This window comes from Leptinotarsa decemlineata, unplaced genomic scaffold (genome assembly GCF_025532065.1).
Source record: "Leptinotarsa decemlineata unplaced genomic scaffold, Ldec_3_MD MMD2_tig00026354_RagTag_RagTag, whole genome shotgun sequence".
Lineage (NCBI taxonomy): Eukaryota > Metazoa > Arthropoda > Insecta > Coleoptera > Chrysomelidae > Leptinotarsa > Leptinotarsa decemlineata.
This window is the reverse complement of record NW_027412702.1, coordinates 3634081-3647488: the sequence shown is the minus strand read 5'-3', so window position 1 is coordinate 3647488 and position 13408 is coordinate 3634081. Positions and strand designations below refer to the sequence as shown.

At 33.8% G+C, this 13408-nt stretch overlaps 1 protein-coding gene across 1 annotated transcript; it reads left to right on the top strand.

The window, feature by feature from the left end:
• The first annotated feature begins 5249 nt into the window (after positions 1-5249).
• LOC111503481 (uncharacterized) lies at positions 5250-12282 on the top strand. The gene is made up of 4 exons (XM_023157785.2): positions 5250-6065; positions 10893-11008; positions 12058-12093; positions 12150-12282. Exons 1-4 carry the CDS (start codon positions 5373-5375, stop codon positions 12151-12153), a joined length of 849 nt encoding a protein of 282 aa, XP_023013553.2. The 5' UTR covers positions 5250-5372; the 3' UTR covers positions 12154-12282.
• The last annotated feature ends 1126 nt before the right edge of the window (positions 12283-13408 follow it).

Genomic DNA, 13408 nt, shown 5'->3' with positions numbered 1-13408 from the left:
TGAACAAAAAGTATATAATCAACTTTTAAAACATTAGGTACCAACAAAAACAACATATAACATTTCCATAACAAGTAATTGCAGAGCATTCCATTTAAAACTTTTGGTACAATGATTTGCAGGGAAAATTAAAAAACACGACAACCATAGTATACAGGGAGTGTTACTTTCCCTACCGCACCAGCAGAGCATCTCACCATTTTTTCAAATGTATCACCCTTAATTGTTTCGCTTCATCAGATGCTTCATAATGAGCAGATTTCAACAAAGTATAAAAGATATGCTCTGAAGCTTATGATTTGATAACTACAAATTATTTGAATTGAAAACGAGCCACCTTAAATAAGTTTTGGAACAATGATTTTCAGGAAAAAAAAACACTTCAACAATTGCATACTGGGGGACACATTTTGACATATTCACGTTTGATATAACTTTCCCTATCGTACACCCAGAGCATGTCACCATTTTTTTAATGGATCAATTGTTTTGCATTCTCAGATGTTCCTTGATAAACAGATTTCAACAAAGTAGAATACATTATGGTCTGAAGCTCATAGTTTGAAATTATTTTAGTTGAAAACGAGCCACCCTGAATGAACTTCTGTACAATCTGTCAACCTAGGTTTCATAAGTGTTTTTGTGAAGTATACTTCAAAAAAGTCTTATTTTGCCTACTTAAATTTGAATTCGATATTCTCTTCATTGATGTTTTTGTGAATTCTTGAAAAGCAATGGTTTATACATACGCTTCAAGAACGGATTGAAATAGTGAGTTTATACTACCAGAATGAAAATAATCATCCAGGAAGAAATGTACGACACAAATAGGTACGTTTCGGAATTATTGAACAAATTTATGGAAACTGGATCTGTTAACAATAAAAAGCATAGCCGTTGTCAATGATGAAGCTATTTGTACTGCAGTTTTAGGGCACGTTGGACTAATGGAAAATTCTCAATCTCTTACTAAGTTATCTCGAGAATCAGGAATCAGTCGTACAAATGTTTTCAGGATCCTTCATAAGTACAAATTTCATCCATATAAGATTAGACTAGTTCATGAATTGAACTGAGATGATTTCGATAGACGTATCGAGTTTTGTAAAAGTCTCACTGAACGGATCAACTTGCAGCAGAATTTCTTGTACAAAATTTGTTTTTCGGATGAATGTACGTTTAGTTTGAATGGAGATGTGAATCGGCAAAATTGTCGATATTGGAGTGATACGAATCCTCATTTATACCATCAAGTTCATACCCAACGACCTCAAAAACTGAATTTTTGGGCAGGAATTTTAGGTGACCACATCATAGAACCTTTTTTGGTTCTATGAGGAGGATATAAACTTATTCGAAAACGAAATAGTTTTTCAGCAGGATGGTGCACCTTCTCATTATGCAGCTCCAGTGCGACAATTTTCGGATGATAATATTCCTGGTCGTTGGATTGGAACAAGAGGTCCTACAGAATGGCCACCAAGGTCTCCGGATCTCACTCCAGGGAATTTCTTTCTATGGGACCATTTGAAGTCTGTAGTGTGTACGATAGAATCAACTGCATTAGAAGATTTGAGAGAGAATATCATGAGTCATTACAGAGAAATAACTCCCGAGTGAAGGCGGCAACGGAAACTCGTTTGCACCATTGTATGGAAGTATTTGAACATTTACTATAGAATTTGTTTTATCATTGCCCAGTCATCAGATTTTGATTCAAGAAATAATAAAAAATTTCTTTTTCTAATTTATTGCTTCCATATTTGTCTCTAGAACGAATATTTCAAAATGTGGCCTTCTGTATAATTGTTGACCTGTTTTTCTATTTTTCCTGCTAATCATTGTTTCAAAAGTTATTGATAGTGGCTCTTTTTCAACTCAAATAATTTGTAGTCCCGAACCATAAGCTTCAGACCATATGTTTTATAATTTGTTGAAATCATGCATAATGGAACATCTGATAAGGAGAAACAATATAGGTAGATCCATTTGAAAAATGGTGACATGCTCTGTGGGTGCGATAGGGGAAGTAATGTAATAAGTTGGAAATATTATTTTTCGTTGAATTTTAGATACCAAAACACATGTGCTTTCGTATAAAAGGGGAACCTTTATCAGCTTTCAGAAATAACCTTAAGGTCAACATAGCCAAGCCATTTAAAGGAAAAGTCGTTAAAATTAATAGCTTGATGCTAAGAAATTGGATATTTTGAAACATTCAACCTCATCATTCAGTTCATTATTATGACGTTAAGGGTCGAAAATATATTATTCAGTCTGTGTACCCCATTTAGAATAACAGTCAAAAACTACTTAAACGTATAATTTATGTTATGAGTTCAAAGGTTTAACGACATGATAAAAATAAGGCATCCGAGATAGTCTACATACCTCTTATTCAAGACAACGAAAATATCAAAATAACCCCTACAGTGACATATATATATATATATATATATATATATATATATATATATATATATATATATATATATATATATATATATATATATATATCGGGGACTAGTCGTGAATTCTTGCGGACTTATTCGCCGGACCATGATGTGGCGATAAGAGTACCAGTCTTGAAAACAATTTCAGACTTTCCGATTGGTAGGAACTTTTCTGAGATAATGTTAATTACATTTCCTAACAGAGTTAAGGTGGAGAGTTTTTGGGAAAGATTTAAGGCAGTCGTGCACGGAGATTTGGTGAATCCAGTTGAATTTCCTACAATAGCTGGAAATTCTAAAGGAAATTTTAAGTGAATTGAAATAGTGAGATATTTCAAGTCACTGGTTAGAGAAATGATACTTATTGGGTTTTGGAAGTCTTCGCGGTTTGATTCAATTTAGTTGATTTAGAGAACATTTTCGAGTTCCTGGTAAGAGTTTTTGGGGAAAGAGTGGCATTTGTTGAAGACTTCAGGAGAGTCCATCTATGTTAATTTGGTGAGCGTATTTAAAAACAATTCTGATATATATTGTATGTTATTGCATGCGTATGTGTTTTATATTTTCGAATTGGCATCTAAGGTATTGGTAAAAATTTACAATGTAGCTACGAATCGGGTTCTCTTTTTCATTTTATTAGGTGATTATAGGTTATAGCATTTTTCTATGTTATACAGGGAGAAGCGATTAAGTGGATCTCTTAATAGTTTCTCAGAGTTGTATCTCATTTGGTTTTTATAGCAGATCTAGTAGAATTCAGGCAAGGCATGTCCTGAGTGAAGTTATTTCAATTTTCACAGAAATAATCCTGTCATTTTGTTTTTGTGGTTTATTCATAGTTTTCACACGGTTATAATTATATATTTCTTTTTCTTCCATATAGTTTAAATAACGTTCAATAAAACATACAGAGCTATTCAAATTCGTTTCTGTACATGGGGATCTCGTAAACGATAAGAGGTACAGTGTTAATTGTGGCAAAGTTGCGTATTTTAGAGGCTTATTCAATGATGTGAAAAAATTGAATATAGCTCTTTTAGTTCTGAAGATATACAGGAAAAACCAAAAAATTGGTTATATCTTCTTTATTCGCAGACATATTGAAAATTTATCTACATTTTGCTATTGGCACTTGATGTGGGCTATCAGAATATGTCCATGAATCTTTTATACAGGGTGTCATCTGACTTGGGCCACCCCCAACTTTGAGTTTTTAAATACGGACCTGTATTTTTTGTTGTAGTTTTTGGATTGTAGACGTTCACTTCATACTGAGAAATTAAATTCAATTTTATATTCCGGGATGTTTCAGTAATATTCGATTATGATTGTGTGAATTATTCCCATTTCAATTACGGCCCTGGAAATTGGTTGACTGAGTTGAATAAAAACATAATAGCAACTTTCACGTCCCCCTATGTATCAAAGTTCATTGTAGAAAAGGCTCAGAGCAATGGAAAAAATATGAACAGGAACCTAAAAATGAAAAAAAGCTCTCGAAAAACTCTACGGTACATATTAGGGAGACGTGAAAGTTGCTATTGTGTTTTATTCAACTCAGTTAACCAATTTCCGAAACATCCCGAAATATAAAATTGGATTCAATTTCTCAGTATTAAGTGAACATCTACGATACAAAAACTACAACAAAAATACAGGTCTGTATTTAAAAATTCAAAGATAGGGGTGGCTCAAGTCAGATGACACCCTGTATGAAAGATTCATGGATATATTCTGAGAGCCCACATCAAGTACCAATAGCAAAATATGAACAGATTTTCAATATGTCTGCGAATAAAGAAGATATAGGCAAAAAAATAATTTGTGGTTTTTTTGTTTTTCCTGTATATCTCCAGAACCAAAAGAGCTATATTCGATTTCTTCACATCATTGAATAGGTTTCTAAAATACGCAACTTTGGAATAATTTAACCGAGACTCTATCTCTTATCGTTTACGAGATCCCCATATACAGAAACGAATTTGAATAGCCCTGTATGTAAAAGAATAGTTTCAATAATCTTTCGTGTAGGTTAAACTTCAGTATTAATTTTTGTTCATTTTATTTCATCAATTGTTAATCCGATTATTCTGCCGACTTTATTCATCAATAAAGTTGGTTTATGAAAACTCTGCTAATATTATTTCATTTCCTGAAACCCCTAAAGGACCACCCATTTAAGCCGTGGCCGAATCCAGTCTCTGAGAAATAATTGGTGGCATAAACTAACCATTGCTCTAGAAGATAGAAAAGTAAAAAATTCAACTGTTGACCAAGTCGCCCACTAATTCTCAAACCTTGTGATCAAGACATATTTCAAACTTTTTCTAATCTGGTGGCAGCAACTCTCGCGCTACCAAACTCAATTATAAAATAAATACCTTCGGCTGAACGATCCTATATACAGGGGGTGTATTTTTCTGGTGCGAGTATAACTGAGATAATTATTACATATCTTTAGTAGTATATAGGAATCGCCAATTCAGACCCGACGATCATTTATTACAGTAACATCAAATATGAATATGTCAAAATGTGTCCCCCATATATATATATATATATATATATATATTTCAATCAGATTTTTTTGTTTTTTCAACTGAAAATATGTAGTCGTCCACTTTACGCTTATTTTTTTAACAGATATAACTATTGAGAGTTATATCTTCAGCAAAGTAACCACAGGAAGACATGTAAGTGAAAATATCATTTGGATGAATAATACTTCATTTCAGATTGAATGAATGACAGTTAATTACCGTTTTGATTGACTTTTCCTATTTCACATCAAATCTGTCTAATAATCAAACTAACATGTTCAATTGTTAACTTCACTTATCATAATACCTTCATGAACAAGATAATTACTATGATTTATATTTATAAAGGGACAAAATAATCAACTCATCAGTTTCAGAAATGGCACACAAGAACATTCCGATTCGTTTCATTGTAATAGCATTTTTGTTACTGTTGTTGCAAGGATGTGTTGCCGATAGTGCGAAATTGAAAAATGCATTGAAGAACTCTTCGGGAACAGGCAATAAAACGAGTAATGACAATGATGATGAAAATATCTTCAAGGAAGAAGCATCAAAGTATTTGCCTCAATGCAGTTCAAGCAGATCGGAAAACTATGGAGATTCGAATGATGGTAACGAGGACAACTATAAACACACAAACGGCAATAACAACAAGAATAAAAAAGGATATTATACAAGTTTTGCTTATGGAACTGAAGACAATCAAAAAGATGAAAAAAATCCATATAGCCACGACTACGCTAGAAATAATAACAGGAATTCTTATGGCAATCTAAAAGGCAATGATGATGATAATAATAATAATAATAATTCGTACTCCAATTATGATAACAATAATAATGGCCGAAAATGTAATAGAGGTTCTCACAATACGCATGGTGGCGCCGGTAATAACGGGAAAGTAATAACTACAACAAATATGAATATATTCCTACTAGTAATTACGGTAGTAATGGATATATCAAGGGATACAATTCAAACAGGGAGATCCAAAATTTTGAATCGACAAGGGGAGAAACTCCATCCAACATTTATGGTTCCAACAGAGACAACTCGTATGGACAACCAAGTGAGTTTCGTAGTATCTGTATTTTTGAGTTTAAATTTATAAACTACACTACGTAGTTACTTAAGATAATTTATTTCACCACGTTACATAATAAAATGTTTGTAGCAAGTCAAAAAATAGTATGAAAGTAATTTGTTAACATTGAAAATATTATAAAAATAATCGAGAAACACGAATACAAAAATATAATAATAATAATAATAGCTTGGCTAACCCTTACCACACAAAAGGTAAGGAGTTTAAAAAGAAATATCGTGATCAGATATTCCCTATGAATATAAGAACCCTATGAATATAAGAATAAAATTGAGTATGTATGTTGACATTATAAACATTTAAAATGATTCACGTATTCTTCGACAGAATAGAAGCAAAAACTCAAAAGATAATTTTTATTGTTTTTTTTTTAATTTGGACATACTAAGAATTTTGAAACTATCGGGAAGATAGTTGTAAAGGTTGAAATTCAGTGTATTCTTTTGTGATTTACTTAAACGATAGCGGTTTGTCCGAAATTTGTTACAATGTCTGGTATCATAGTCATGAAGGTCTTATTGCTTGATTAATGATGTTGATTTTTATGAATTTCTGTTAGAACGTTGTACAAAATTGATGTGGGTAACGGCATTATTCTCAATTCCAAAAACAGAGGTGGACAATGATCCCTATAACCAGAATTAGTAATTATTCTTAGAGCTTTTTTCTGCAAATTAAAAATGTTTACAGCCCCAGAGTATAACACCATAGCTAATGTGAGAATGAAAGAGTTTGAGTTGGTTTGTCACGGTTTGTCCCTTCTCATCAACTGCCTTTGATATTCTCGATAGTTCAATAGAATTTTTGTCAGAGTAAATAAATGTAGTGTTATCGACAAACAAAACAGATTTATATGGGCGCATGAAGTTACTAATATCATTCACGTAAATTATGAATAGAAGTGGTCCCAATACTAATCCCTGGGGAACACCATGATTAACGAGTTTTAAATTCGAAATGCAATTATTGCTACTGATTGCTTGATATATATTCGACAAATATGATTTTATGAGGGATATGACGCCATGGTAATATAGTTTTTCCAATAATATGTCGTGAGAGAAGCAGTCGAACGCCTCAGGGGTTGCAGAGTGTAATGCCTGTGTGGTTAACTTGCTCGAGATTGTCGACTACTTCACTCACCACATTGAGAACTGCCTCTGCTGTAGGCAGCATTGAATAATTTATATTTTACAAAATATGCGTAAAGACGTTGTTTCATAATCTTCTCAATTATTTTGCTGAAAATGAATATTATTGAAATGGGACGATAATAGTTAACAAGAGAAATGTCTCCGTTTTTAAACAAATGAATAACTTTTGATAGCTTAAATGCATCAAGAAAAATACCACTTGTGAATATTACATTTATCAATTCAGAAAGAGGCGGCAACAATCTATTCAAAATCTGTTTTCCCGTTAACCAGCTGTCGCACACCTACGAACGACAACCCTCAGAAGTCGAATCTTGTGCGAGCTAAGGATTAACGAGGTCTTACCTTTTAACGTGTGATTTCTAACAATATCTGGGAGGTCTCTTTAATGATATCACTATTTAGTTCATAGACCTCTAAGCATTTGGAATTTTTATGTGAGCTAATTGCACTTTGAACGTCTGGGCCCTGGGGCTGCAGGGGGCTGGAAAATTTCTGAAATTCAGTAAACCCTCTTTGTATACCATTAGTAGAGATTGAATGATATTATCAGCAATATTAACAAAAAAGTCATTGAAATGGTCAGGAGATATATCAGTATAAGTTATAGGTATTATTGTTTTTATTTATCTCAAAATTTATTATCTGCCAATATGCTTTCGCCTTATTTCCCGCCGAATGAATATAATTGTCATAAGCTAATTTCTTAGAATGTTTAAGCTGAGCAATATAATTTTTCTTCAAAGTTCTATATGTTATATAATCTGTTGGTTATTTAGTTATATCGGCTAGAAGTTTCGAATTTGACAAAGACTTCCTCATACTTATTAGGAATTATCATACCACATACCTAGCTGGTGCACATCCGTTTTTTGTAATATATATTTTTATTGGAAATATTTTTTTGACCAAGTATTCACAAGGTGGGAAGATGAAATTTCAAAATCAATAATTGTTTTGTTGAAACCCCACTCTACATTTGCTAGAGCTTCTTTTAGCGTCATTAATCCCTTTTGGGTTACTTTCCGAGAAATCGTTTTTCATTTGAGCTTACTGGTGTTTCCTCAATTATAATATACTGAGCGCGATGATCGGAGAAGCAAGGCCCAAAAACTCCGCTTTTTTTATTGATTTCTTCCAAATTGGTAAATATATTATCTATACAGCTAGATGAAGTACCATAATAGAAACCATATCAAATGATGAAATTACGTCTTGTTAATCTTTTAAAGCAGTTGGGTTTACTTTAAAATCTATATTGAAATCGCCAGTAATTACCACTTTACTATTGGGATTAACCACATGATTAAAGAGATTATCTAAATTTTGTAAAAACATATCAAAATTTCCTTTTCCAGATCTATATACAGCTATAACAATAAATTTTGTATTCAATAATTCTATGTCACAAAATTCAGAATTTAATTTCCTATTGAATTTTTGAAATTCTAAAGGCATTTTAATGAAAATAGCACATCCTCATTATGTAATAGTTTTCTGCGAAAGGAATTTGCGAGAAAATATCCCTCAAGGTTTTATACTTTTGAGATTTTGCTCACTCTGCCAATGTTCCGAATTACGTACTATATCAAAGTGACAATGAAACAAAAGCGTTTGAAGTGCTATCGCGATTCACAAGATTGAATATACATTGTTGGTGGTGGTGATAAAAACCATTTTTGTTTAGTGACTTAATTTGATAAGTATATTAAGGATTATTTCAATTGTTTGACACAAGTTTGCGTTATGAATCTAACAGTTGCACTAAAAAGTTTGTAGGAAAAAAATTCAATATAGTTGTCTTCGAGGCCGATATAACGATTACAGAGGTCGTACCTCTTCAACAGCGCTGAATTTGTTCCCAGCGAGCATTCTCTCGAAGCCTTAGATCAGAAAAAATTCGCTGGCGGCCAGATCGGGAGAATACGGTGGATGCGGAAGCAATTCGAATTCCAGTTCATGTAATTTTGTCATCGTTTTCATTGATTTGTGACACGGTGCATTGTCTTGATAAAACAGCACTTTCTTTTTCTTCAGATGTGGCCGTTTTGCCGCGATTTCGTCCTTTGAACGCTCCAATAACACCATGTAATAGTCACTGTGGATGTTTTTTCCTCTTCAAGAGAGTTGATGAATATTATACCACACGTGTCCCGAAAAATTACATCTGCAGTCAAATCAAATGGATGAACCAGGAGGAATATTAGAACAACCCACATTGACCATTTGAGCAACTCCTGACTGTACTTGTAAACTTCTTTGGGCAGTTCTTCCTTGTTTGGTTTTGATTTTGTACCTTTCTAACTCATTCACCCTAGAGCTTGCATGCTCTAGTATATGCCAGGTCATTTGAAGCAACATCTGAGAAACATAGTCTGACCTCTCATGTGGTTGTCCAGTAGATACTTGTGTAAGATAATTTATTTGATCTGTGAGTTTTTTTCCACTGTACTGAGTGTTTTCAAAAACATTTAAGTGTAACTTTCAGCTTGTTTGAGGCTTGTTATATCTTTTTCTAAAGAATCAAAAACATGAATCTGTTCCATTGGAGCGGCCATCTTATTTCTTTATCACTCGCACTAATTGGAAAAATAATATCTGAAAACAGAACAAATACAAGAATCAACAAACACAATAACGACAAAACAATACAATAACAACACTAACAGTTTCAAACACAGCTCATAATTATCAATTTGTTGTTGATTTTGGTCGATTGTGTGCCAACTGATTTGGAGCGGTTAATTGATGATTGATATATTTTAATCAGGTGTAAAGGAAAGCTCCGGAAAAACCGGTGAAGCGGAGCTTCACCGCTTTAGTTGGATTTGACCGTTTTTCCGCTTGATTAAAGGTTTCTATATGTTGCATATCTCTACGCTGAATGCGTTGTTGAACAACATATAATCAGCTTCTTGGAACTTCCTCTTAAACCAGTGTTCCTTCCTGTGGATGATCTCAGCTTGGGAACACTTGATGTTATGTTGATGAGTCCAAACATGCTCTGCTATTCCCGATTTGCTGGTTTCTCCTTACTGTGCGTTAATCTTATTCTTGGCAATGCAGACTTTCAATGGTCTCTTAGTTTCACCGACATAGGATTTTCTGCACTCACAGGGTATCCGGTATATGCAATTCTTGGAATTGTAGTCCGCAGGTTCTGATGTATTTGGACCTAATTCTTCTCATCCTTTCCGATAATCCTCTGACGTAGGGAAGTACTAGTACTGGTTGTGACGGCTTCTCTTCCATGTGTGGCTCTTGCTGTTTTCTAGCCAAATCTGTTCTACCATCACTTTGGAGTAACCAATCCGATGAAGATATTTTTTGATGATGCCTAGTTCCTTCTCGAGACCTTCCTTCGTAATACAGAGCCCGAAAGCACGATCCACTAGAGTCTTGATGATTCATTCCCCTTTTGGTAGAGTGATGGTGATTGCTGGATTTGTGGTTTAGATATATTTCCTACTTGATGTTGGTCCTCTTCACCAATACGTCTAAGAATGGCAATTCGTTGATATATTTTATTTGAAACTGCAGTACCTTGAGTATTGGGCAATTAATATATATTAATTGAATATATTGAATATAATTGAATATAGAATATATTCTATTGATTATTTAATTTGCATTTCAGATAGTTACAATAATGACAACTACTACAGTTCTAGTTCGGACCGAGAAACAACAGGTTACTCGTACGGGCAAAGAACAAGACGAGGGAGTAATTACAACAGAGAATATGATAATCAGGTAATATCCATACAACATATAGATGATTAGATGAAAAATATTCAAGCCTGATGAATGAAAGTATACCTTCCACTATTACATTACCCCACTAGTTGATTTCGCCTTTTCTAATCTCTTGTTACCATTAACGATGCAAACACTAAACTTATCATTCGGCGAATTTGACAAACATTTTATAACGATGTCGAATAAGCATGGTGATTCTGTTGTGAGTGCACAGGGCCGTGCTTGCCTACTTGATTTGCCAGTATGAAGATCACCAAATTACTTTTTGTTTATTTTTTGAATTGAATTTAAAATCTGAAAAATGTCTTCATCACTGTAGGGAGGTAAACTTCATCCATTACTTGCTATTTATCCAAATAATGTAGAACAATCTCGCAGACTAACTTATTCATCCTGCTTTGAAGATTCTATTGAAAACACTTTTTCCACACTAGAACGAAAATAGTAAGCATTATCAGTAGATGACAAAGTCTAAGTCATCTCTAAATCTTAGTTATCTCTAGTCTGCCTTTGGTATTCGTGTATTAAGTCTTCTGCCGATCCTATAGATTGCGTCTTCGTAAGAAAGGATGTCATCATTTTTATATATCAGGCTTGTCCTTTAACGATAATTGAGTACGACATTACATTCGTGATTCAGCCTAGCACTACTGATAAGACCTTGACGGGTAAAAATAGTTATCTCTAGTGTTGTATCACGAATGCTTTGTTTTTGGATTCTGATTTCATCCATCTTTTCCACATTCCTTTATGAGCTAAGTCAACATTACCTATGTTGACTTATTCACAACGCCGACTTTACAAATACCTCTATAGTTGACTCTCATTACATAATTTGAACGTTATTTTTTTGTAAAATAACTTTTGACTAAAAATATAATCAAAATTATCGCTACAAGATTTCATACTTTCGTAGGTTCCGGAATTATATAGTTGATTTATTGGGAATATTTTGTATCTCATTTACCTTGAAATCAATTATAGATATTCTAGATCACGTTCAACATAATTTTTCTTTATAAATTAACTATTTCAATTTCAAGTGCACCAGTCAATGCATATTTGGATACATGGAATTGGTAAGTTGATACCACTCGGTTATTTTCTACATCTATATCGTTCGCAATAATTTCAGTTAGATGATGATCGACTTCCGTCAGAAACATTGGTTATCAAGTGGATTCAAGATCACATTACAGATGATGATATGAAAAGAATTACAAGTTTGAGAGAAATCAGAAAATGTTTCGGAAGGTTATCCGCTTCAGGTATGTCACCATTGTCACGATTTGATCTCAAGATGATATGCTCTGGAGCATATAATCTTGAGATCAAAATGGGCCCACACGAGTTCCGTCCGGTGGTCAGTAAGTACACCGAGTTCCGTCCCGTGTCCCTCAATGGGACCCTCGAGTTATGTGAAATTTCATCCGGCATGCCCCCCACTACTTATCAGAAAATGCAAAAAGAGAAAAGTAAAGCAATCAGTATTGGAGTGGGAGTAAGTTCTGATTCTGTTACGTAATCCAAAATTTGAAACCATTTGACTTCTCGTCACGGTTACGTCACACCCTACTCAAACAAGCTGAAGAATGTATCATGGAAAATATCCATACTTAGTGAAAAGGATAAAACCCTAATTGTTGTTGATGGGTTTCAATTCCGTTGAAAGCCGAAGACGAACGTATTGCGGAATTAGTGCTCAAACATACAGGCTTCATCAGACGACCACCTTTTATAGCGGCAAAAATTGGGTAACAGCTTGAAGAGGAAAGCTCTTGCAACTTTTCAGCACCTCCATCCAAGCTCCTTCAAGCTGAAATATGCAGAACTGGCGCTTCAAAACTATGGTCACAAGATGTTACTCTAATTCACAATAGAGAGAGTTTATAGATTGTCATGACACTCTTATAGCATGAAAATCGATATGAATAAGTCCGAAAATTTTCTTCAAATCAACGATTCTATCGAGAATATTGTTTGCTTTCCTACAGTTTCAAATATTAGGCATTGTGTGAATTACAATATGTATTTTTTGATGGTACATTTCATACTTGTCTGAAGCATTTTTATCAGTTATTCACTGTTCATGGACTGCGAAACAATATTTATATTCAGTTAGTATTTTTTCATTTGCCGAATAAAAGACAATCATTTTATGAATTTGTCTTCCGTTCAGTTACAGACCTGTGCAATAAATTGAAAGTTACATTTTCACCTTCAGTTATCTGTGCAGATTTTGAAAAATCCATACATTCGGCTATCAGAGTAGTTTTACCGTCGGTAAAAATGCTGGCACTGAAGTCAGTGAATCTTTTACTTTTGACGCCATTTCCATTCAGCCTAAAGATTCTAGAGTTGAGTAATGTTGGGCTGAATTCAGGTATCGGATGG